Source organism: Elephantulus edwardii, unplaced genomic scaffold (assembly GCF_000299155.1).
Source record: "Elephantulus edwardii isolate Elephantulus edwardi_28Jun2011 unplaced genomic scaffold, EleEdw1.0 scaffold00217, whole genome shotgun sequence".
Classification (NCBI taxonomy): Eukaryota; Metazoa; Chordata; class Mammalia; order Macroscelidea; family Macroscelididae; genus Elephantulus; species Elephantulus edwardii.
This window is the reverse complement of record NW_006399967.1, coordinates 4,594,435-4,604,423: the sequence shown is the minus strand read 5'-3', so window position 1 is coordinate 4,604,423 and position 9,989 is coordinate 4,594,435. Positions and strand designations below refer to the sequence as shown.

Here is a 9,989-nt window from a genome sequence, read left to right as displayed (position 1 = left end):
GGATGGATGGATGGATGGATGGATGGATGGGCAGATTTATGTGTGATAGATGGAATTATAGGTGGATGCTGGTTGGATGGCTGAACGGATGGATGTGTGATTGGGTGGATGGATGTGTGGACTGACAGATGTGGGAGTGGTAGATGGAATTATGGGTGGATGCTGGATGAGTGAATGGATGTGTGGGTGGGTGTTTCGATGGATAGATGTGTGGGTGGTAGATGAAATGATGGGTAGGTAGATGCTGGATGAAAGAATGGTTGGTAGATGGAATTATGGGTGGATGCTGGATGGATGGATGGGTGGTGGTTGTGTAGATGGATAAATGGGTGGGTGGTATACGGAATAGATGTATGTGTGGGTAGGTGGATGTATGTATGTATATGTGGGTGACAGATGGAATGTGTGGATACTGGATAGATGGATGGGTGGCTGATGCATGTGTAGATGGATGAATGGGTGGGTGGTAGATGGAATGATGGGTGGACCCTGGATGTGTGGATAGGTGGCTATATGTCTGTATGGGCAATGGGTGGAATGGGCGGATGCCGGATAAGTGGATGGATGTGTGGGCAGGTGGATGGATGTGTGGGTGATGGTTGGTTGAGTGGATGGATGGATGGATGGATGGATGGATGGATGGATGGATGACTCTCCACCTTCAGGACACTGAAACTGAAAGCATCCACACGCCCACTGGCTCTGCCTTTCACTGGCTTCACCTGTTACGAACAAACCAGAGCACCTTTTATCCTTCTGACACATGACAGGTAACCGAGAACATGGGGGCTGTGACTGCAGAGGGCATAGTCCCTCCAAGGACCCACCAGGGCAGCTGCTGTCCCCACCTCAAGAGCACGTGGTCCTGGCAGGGATGCAGTCAATGCTGAGGACCCCTGGGGAGATTCACTGAACTTGTGGATGGGCAACTCAAGGGAAAGAGGACAGAGTGCAGAGAGGGGTCAGGTGTGAGGAAAAGTAGTCGGGGTGCTTGGGGCTGAAGCTGAGGGAATCAGAGGTGAGACAGTGCAGAGGTCAGGTGATGGAGGAACAGGATGCCTGAGAAGAGAGGCTTTGCCCTATATATCTGGGGTGTTTGAGAGATACAAGAGTACCAGATGAGCCAGTCTGGAGGGGAGACATTTTTGATGGCTTGAAGTATGAGTATGCATTATCTTGGGGTTAATTAGGAGTGTCTGAGAGAGATGTTGGGTGTCCTGGAGAGATTAAGGTCATCCACACACATCTCTCTACACAGGCACCCCCCAGGCCATCCCCCTCTTCTCTTTGACTATAGTTCCTCAATCCCTCCCCAACCTTCTCCAGCCCCAAGAGGCCTAATTTGGGGGTGTAGCTTCACCCACAGCTTTGACCTGGGGGCTTACCTCACCATGCTTGTGAGGGGCCCCATGTGCACCAGCACCTGGACCTTATGGTCACTGCAAGTTTAATTCCAAACATATTCCAAACATCAGTCTAGGGTGGCAACTGGGGGGACAAGGACACTAGTGGACACACTGGCCAGGCAACCACTCCTCGTCCATGTGGGTAGGGGCACACCATTGCCCCCATCAACTGCCATGGAGTCCCCATCACCTTAGGTAAACCCCAAAGTTGCCCACACCACAAGATCAGCATGTGCCCAGCTGGAGAATCCCAGAGCACCTTAATTATCCCCCAAAAGGCAACTGTGTACCCCATTTTTCAGGAGGAGAACTGAGTCAGCCAGGGTAGAAACCCTCACTTTTTCAGAACAACAGGGCTGGCCCAGGAGGAGAAGACATGATGCCTTCCGTGGACTTGGTGCCAAAGCCAGGTCAGTACAGAGGGCCGCATCAGGAATCCTCAGAGTGAGAAGAGGTTCCGTCTTTGGTTTACAGCCTCCCTCCAGGGACGTGGAGGCTGACTGACCCACCCAGGGCAGGCAGAGGAGGGCGCTTCCAGATGCTCATGCGGACTGAGGGAGAGGCAGCGTGGTTTCGGCTTGGCCAGGTCCAAAAGTCTGAGAGCTCTTAAGGCCACGGAGCTGTGGGATCAGGGCCAGAGCCATAACACCCACCACCTGGGAGAGAGGCAGAGGACAGAGGTCAACGGAGATAGTCACCCCAATCCCAGAAGAGCCTGAGCTCAAGTTCAGACACCCCATGGGTCTCTTTCTGGGCATCAAGTGCTCCTGGATTCTCTCCACTGCCGCCCAGGGTCCACCATGCCCACCACGCCCCGGCACACAAAGTGCAGGGCTGGGAGCTGCACCATCACCCTTTCCTCTGTCTGCGTCACCAGCTGGGTCAGGTGCAAGCTCCTTTGAGAAGAGAGAGAATAGGAGGCCCAGCAGCTGAGCAGCCTGCAGCCCCACATGATGAAGGCAGTCTGGGGTTTGGAGGCCCTGGTCAGGAACCCTTCTACCAGAAGCCCAAGGGCTGCACAGGTGTCAGGCAGCAGACAATGCCCAGCAGAGGACATAGGAGGAGTCCAGTGAGGGGGACCTAGCTAGGAGGGTCTTCTCTCCTCGGACCTTCCAGGAAATTCCATGTCCCTCCCCAAGCTCCAGGCCTATCCACCCTGGTGCCTGTGGTGCCCAGTGCTCCATGCAGTTCAGCTGTGTCCTGGATGCTGACCACTTCCCTCACCCCACAGCTTGCCTCACCAGGAGATAATGCAGCACCAGGGTTGTCCCCACTCCACATCCTTGTCTGCTCACAGCTCCATCAGCCCCGACCAGCCCCAAGCACTGTCTCGTCCACCAAGGACACCCCACTGCTCTTATCCTGCCAGCTCCTCCAAGCAGTCCAAAGGTCCCATCCTCCCAGAAGGAGACCAGCACACCCAGCAGAGGCTCAAAGAAGTGGTGGTTAACACAGAATAAGTGTCCCAGCAATTCTACCCCTGGACACAATCACCCAAACACATCCAAACACACATCCACCTACATTCCCAGCAGGCTCATCACCGCGGCCAGGGTGGACCCCCACCCAGTGTGCACCAGATGGGTGAGCATGCTGTCTGCAGAGACCCTCCCAACACACCCCAGGCAAGTTTTAAGGACGCCCAGCCTGTGGAGGGGCATAGACCATCCGTGTGCAACACCCATGGCGGGCAGGTCAGCAGGGACAGTGTGAGAGCAGCTGTGTGCTGGCCCCGCCGTGTAACTAGGGCCAGGGGCTGTGCAAATGTGAAGTGTCTGTGGCCCGCCATGGGATCTGACTGTTGTGTACCATCTAACCTGACCTTCCAGCAGGGAGCCAGAAGCTGGGAATTGCACAGGAAGACATCATCCACCTTCCTGCCAAGGGGAACGGATAACTAACTAATAATGTAAATGAAGATGCCACCCTTGTGAGGTCATTGTCGTCAGGTGCTATCCAAATACTGCACACAGCAACCCTGTGAACACCACCTGAACCTTGCCTTGCCTACCCTGTCACCTGATCCCTGGCGCTCACACCCACTGCAGTCTGCACTGCTGGTCCATCTGACTGAAGGTCTTCTCTTGCTGATATCTACCTTTCCCACCACAGCATCTCTCTCCAAGGCCTGGCTCCACTTGACAACATGCCCAGTTGCGCCTGTTCTCAAATATATGAAATGAAATTTCACCATCTCTGCCTCTAAGGAGTGCTCTGATTGCACTTCCTTCAGGCCAGATTCGCTCCTTTGGAAGCCTAAGGAATATTCAGTACTCTTCTCCAATACAAAAATTCAAAGACATTGATTCTTCTTCAGTCATCCTTAAGCAATGTCCAACTTTCGGGTGCACAGAAAGCAGCTTAAAATACTATGTCTTAGATAAGGTGCACCTTGGTCTTTAAACTGACATCCTTGCTCTTTAACACTTTGGAGAGGTCCTTGACGACACACCTTTTGACTTCTTGACTCCTGGTACCAAGGTGTTGATTATGGATCCAAGTAAAAAGGAATCCTTGACAACGTCAATCTTTTCTTCATCTATCATGGTCTTACCTATAGGCAAACTTGTCTGTCAGTTTGCTGTATGAGATGGCTTGTGTGTTGCTGTGATGCTGGAAGATGTGACACTGGTATTTCAAATACTAGTAGGGTCACCCATGGTGAACAGGCTTCACCAGAGCTTCTAGATTAACACAGATTAAGAAGCAGACAGCACAGATAGACTGTCCTGGAGAGGGTTAAACCAGGCTGCTCTTTGGAGGCAAGGATTCTGAGACTTTGCCTGACATACTTTGGACATATTGTAAGGTGAGACGGGTCCTTGGAGAAGGACATCATGCTTGGGAGGCTGGAGGGACAGTGCAGGAGGGGAAGGCCCTCTAGGAGGTGGATTGCATTCGGTGACTGGGGCAATCAGGATGAGTGTGTCGGAGACAATAAGATTGGCACAGACAGAGCAGAGTTTAGAGCTGTTGTACATAGGGTCACTATGAGTCGCAAGAGACTCGATGGCACATAACAACAACAACAACAAGAAGCAAACCAAGCCTCCAACCTTCGCCGTCGTCTCATGAAATAACAAGCCTTCAAAAATTCTGTGGGCCATGAAAGAACACCATTGGCTGTACCCCTTATTTTGGAAAGCATCCAACATCTGTCTCCTCACAGGAGAGTCTCCTGGACTGACGCAGGTGGAGTAAAGCTCTCACCCACTGACGGGCCTTCATTTCTGGTGTGTGAGACTCAAAATGAGGGACAACAGCTGCAAACAGCCTGTTGTAATTGGAACATGGAACATGTGGAGCACAAATCTAGGAAAATTTGAAGTTGTCAAAAATGAAATGGAAGGAACAAAGACTAACAACCTAGGTCCTTAGTGAGCGGAGATGGGCTGGTACCTTGGGCCTCTCTGACTGAGATGGGCTGATAACTTGGGTCTCAGTGAGCAGAGATGGGCTGGTACCTTGGGCCTCTGACTGAAATAGGCTGGTACCTTGGGCCTCTGTGAAAGAGATGGGCTGGTACCTTGGTCCTCAGTGAGCAGAGATGGGCTGGTACCTTGAGCCTCAGTGACTTAGATGGGCTAGTACCTTGGGCTTCTGTGACTGAGAAGGGCTGGTACGTTGGGCCTCAGTGACTGAGATGGGCTGGTACCTTGGGCCTCTGTGACTGAGATGGGCTGTCACCTTGGGCCTCTGACTGAGAAGGTCTGATACCTTGGGCCTCAGTGAGTGGAGATGGGCTGGTACCTTGGTCCTCAGTCACTAAGATGAGCTGGTACGTTGGGCCTCAGTGAGTAGAGATGGGCTGGTACCTTGGGCTTCTGTGACTGAGATGGGCTGGTACCTTGGGCCTCAGTGACAGATGAGCTGTTGTCAGCCACTTTTAGTCAGACAATCATTGATCTACTATGCCGGAAATCACAATCTGAAGTGGAATGGTGGCATTTCAAGCTCTCCCCTGAAGTACAGTGCTGTGAGGGGTAGGACACTTTCCATATACACATAGGCAAGTCTTATCACAACCATTTCAAACAGACTCCCCAGCTATGAAGGCCAAAGATGAAAAAATTGAGGGTTTCTATCAACTCATGCCGTCTGAAACGGGTTGAGCTCACAATCAAGATGCCTTTGTGGGATTCTGTTGTTGTTAGGTGCCGCCGAGGTTTAGTGACTCTATAAACAACAGAACTAGACGCTGTTCTGTCCTGTGACAACGACACATGCAAACTCATTGCTACAGTCACTGAGTCAGTTTTTGTGGGATGGACCATGCAAATCAGGTCTGAGAAAATATAAAATCAGATTGGTCCCAGAGGCAGAATGGACACCTCAGGGCCATCCAGAAAGAAGCTGGAATGTAGCATCCCTGTCTTAAGGATGCCCTGAATCAGGGGTCAAGTGGGGACCAGAGAAGACAACTGGACAGGGAGGAGGACAGGGGGAAAGGGATAGAGGGTGAGACCAGAGGGGAATGATGGGGGACGGAAAAAAGGATAGAGATAGAGGGGGAAGAGAGAGGATAGGGGTCAAAGAAGGCAAGGGGTGACAGAGGGACCGAGGGAGGAAAGAGGGCATAAAGGGGGAAGACAGAGAGGGGATTTGGGAGCAGAGAAAGGGGGAGGGGTCAGAAGGAACAACAGGGGAACAGAGAGGGGGTGGGGGATAAAGAGAAGAGAACAGACAGAGAAGAGAGGGACAGGGACAGAGAAGAGGATGGGGAATAGAGGAGGAAGACAGAGAGGGGACAGGAGAAAAGAAACAGTTCAGTCAGTCAGCTGGAGGCAGAGTCATGGGCCTCACCCTCTGGGCAGGAAAATGGGGAGGCGGCCTTCGTTGCCTTCTCACTGGCAGTGTGGTGCCTTCAGGAACTGGCTGGGGGGGAGCTGTATTTGTGGAACCACAACCCAGAGTTAAGGCAGAGCCCTTTGGTCCCAGGTCTGCTCAGTGTGCGGCCTGGCACTTCAGTGAGGCTAACAGCGCTTCCCACACTCGGCCAAGCAGAGCAGAGGCTGTGGCTTCCGGACCAGGCCAGCAGAGAGAAGAGACGCTGTCCTGGTCCCAGCTGTACAGCTGAATCCTGCGTGGTCTCTAAACTGAAGTGCAGCCTGTTACCGCCTGTTGTTGTTGTGTACCATCAAGTTGGCGCTGACTCCAGAATGTTTTCAGTAGCAGGAAATCACACAGGAGGAGACTGCCCACTTTTCTCCCATGAGGTAGCTGGTGGATTTGAACCACATGCCTTTGGGTTGGCAGTACAGCTCATTGCTCCCCTAAGAACCCCAGAATCCTGAGCTTTGTGAGTTCTGAGTGCCCTTTGCAAAGATTAGAAAACGCACTGAAGGGTGAGTGTGGAGGGAGGGACAGCCTCTGTCTGAACTGGTAAGAAGTTCTTGAACATGACAACATTCTGGCCTCATAGGGGTCAGCCTGGGCCTGAGGATGCTGCCACAGGAATTCCTTCTCCTTGTGAAGGAAAAGGAGATCAGACAGGCCATTCCCAGGCCTACACCATTTGCACAGCAATTGCCAGGGGATGGGGACAGGGGAACGAGGTAGAAGGGTAGCTGCTAGTGAGTACAGGTTTCTCCTGGAGGTGATGGAATATTCTGGAAGCAGGCAGGAGTACAGCTGTACAGCCCCATGAGTGTACTGAAAGCCAAGCAGCTGGATGCTTCAAGCAGGCGGATTGCAGGTCCACGCAGTGTCTCAATTTTTTCAGTGAGTAAGCCTGGCTAGCTGTGGTACGCACCTGGTGATGCCTAGGTCAGGGCTCCCGCTTGACCACGCCACGCAGGTGAAGCTCGCTCTCGGCGGCCACAATAGGCTGTCCATTCTGCAGGTGGTAATCAATCAGGTGGCTGATGCTCTCAAATAGCACGTCCTTCGTCCGCACCTGGGGGTTGGAGGCAGCAGCATCAGCATCAGAGCCTGGTACACAGGGGCCTGGTGCCCAGATCCTGGTATTTGGGGGCCCAGTGTCCAGGGCCTGATGCCTCGATCCTGGCATCTGAGGGCTTAGTGCCTGAGACCTGGGACTGGGGGCCCAGGAGGGTGGTACCTGGGATCCTGGTACCCAAGAGTCTGGAACTCAGGGGCTTAGTGCCTAGATGCCAGTACCCAGGCACATGGTACCTGGAGACCTGGTATTCAGGGGCCTGGTGCCCAGGACTTAGTACCTGGGGTGTGGTATCCAGGGGCCTGGTACTCAGGAGCAAGGACTAGGCCACACCCAGCCTGCTGACAGAGCCCATGTCTCTAGAACCCTCTGTAGGGCCCCGAGGCTCGCTGGGGGCTGAGAACGCCAGGTAGGAACCCTGAGGGCTCCAGCTATGGGTTACCCTCAGAGTCCTAGAATCTCAAACCTCCAAATCTACATTCTGGTGGTGGGCTGAGCAGAGGCCAGAAACTACCTGATGGCCAGCCCTGGGCTGTGAGGCTAGCCTATGTGGAAGCAGGGTCTTTGCAGATGCAATTAAATGAAAGGCCAAAAATGGGGATGCCACCTTGGGTTGTCCAACCCTAAATTCAACACCATGCCAGGCTTCAGTGACCTGAACAAACTAGCAGTGGCTTTTTGGAATCAATTAATCTCATAGTCGACTGTGCTGAGGAAGGCAGACACATGGGAAATAGCGTCACATTCATCTGCAAAAATAACGTTTCAAAGTCTGCTCAGAAGCACAATTTTCAGTAGTAATATAGTTTATATGGAGGCATAAACAACTCCATTAATGCAGGTATTACTCAAACTTAAGAAAATCTAAAACAAAAGTCCTTACAAAGGATAAATAAACACACTGTAATAAGAAAAGCTCCAGGTCATCACGGATGAAAACGGAAGTCAGGGATCGCATGTGTGACTGCACTGGACAGCCTCCTGGCAAGACAAGCTAGACAGCACTTTATAGGCTAACGAGCGCGTGTGACTGTGGGACAACAAGAAAGGAAGGTCAAAGAGCACGTGTGAACGGGTGAAGGTGGGATGAGAAAAGAAGGTCAAAGAGTGCATGTGTACGTGGGGTCAATGAAATAGGAAGGTCAAAGAGTGCGTGTGAACGTGGGATAATGAGAAAGGAAGGTCAAAGAGTGCATGTGAACATGTGACGAGAAAGGAAGGTCAAAGAGCATGTGAGAATGTGGGACGAGAAAAGAAGGTCAAAGAGCATGTGTGAACGTGGGACGAGAAAAGAAGGTCAAAGAGCATGTGTGAACGTGGGACGAGACAAGAAAGTCAAAGAGCACGTGTGAACGTGGGACAATGAGAAAGGAAGGTCAAAGTGTGTGTGTGAACATGGGATGAGAAAAGAAGGTCAAAGAGCATGTCAGAACATGGGACAATGAAAAGGGTAAGTCAAAGAGCATGTGTGAACATGGGATGAGAAAAGAAGGTCAAAGAGTGCATGTGTACGTGGGGTCAATGAAATAGGAAGGTCAAAGAGTGTGTGTGAACGTGGGATAATAGAAAGGAAGGTCAAAGACTGCGTGTGAACATGTGACGAGAAAGAAAGGTCAAAGAGCATGTGAGAATGTGGGACGAGAAAAGAAGGTCAAAGAGCGTGTGTGAACGTGGGACGAGACAAGAAAGTCAAAGAGCATGTGTGAACGTGACACGAGAGAAAGGAAGGTCAAAGTGTGTGTGAACATGGGATGAGAAAAGATGGTCAAAGAGCACGTGTGAACATGGGACAATGAGAAAGGAAGGTCCAAGAATTGACATCTTTGCATTGTAGGACTGACAGAATAATGAACATCTCATCAACTTCCAAGAGAATAGACAGATCTGTATTGGATGAGGTATAGTGAGAGTGCTCCCAAGAGCCAAGGATGGAGACACCTGGTCTCACATACCTCAGGCATGTTGTCAGGAGGGGGACAGTCCCTGGAAAAAGATATCTCACAGAGGATCACTGGAGAGGAGCAGCCCCTCAACAAGCTGGACTGACACGGTGACAGCAGCAATGGGTGTACACGTGCAGAGACCGTGAGGGTGGTACAGGTCTGTGGAACACAGGGTCAGAGTGACTCAAAGACACCCAACAATAATAACATCTGCAGTCTAAAACTGATCAAACACACAATCAAGATTCATTAATGATAATTAGTGATTGGAATGCAAGAGGGGGAAATGAAGAAAAAGGATTATTGGTTGGAAAATAGGGTTTTGGTAACAGAAATGGTAACTGGCTATCACATTATTTAATTTTGTACAACCAACAACTTATTCACTGAAAAATAGCTTTTTAAGAAACAGAAGTAACTGTACAGACTCTGCCTGATGGAATACTCAGAAACTAAGCCCAGCACCATCAGCCAGAGGCCAGGAAATAAGAACACCGGTCATTCACTTTCAAGTTCACAGTGAAGAAAAAAAAAGTCCATGGGAATCAAAACACGACCTGAACTGTATTCCCCCTGAATTTAGAGATCATCTCAAACAAGGCTGCATTGGTTATACAGAACACGCATGCCCATGGACCGGGAGAACTGTGGGCTGACAGCAAAAACATCATCCATGAGGAAGGCAGTCACTGAAAAGACAAGGAAAAAACGATATCAGAAGAGATTCTGAAGCTTACTCTA

The 9,989-nt window shown here is 51.1% G+C and overlaps 1 protein-coding gene across 1 annotated transcript in view; it reads right to left on the bottom strand.

Annotated features, from left to right (window-relative positions):
* Nucleotides 1–7,173: 7,173 nt before the first annotated feature.
* The window catches only part of SHC2 (SHC (Src homology 2 domain containing) transforming protein 2), a 46,030-nt gene continuing 43,214 nt past the window's right edge, over nucleotides 7,174–9,989 (bottom strand). The window contains exon 12 of the mRNA XM_006897955.1: nucleotides 7,174–7,302. Coding sequence (XP_006898017.1) covers nucleotides 7,174–7,302 — 129 coding nt within the window. The remainder of the gene's footprint in view (nucleotides 7,303–9,989) is intronic.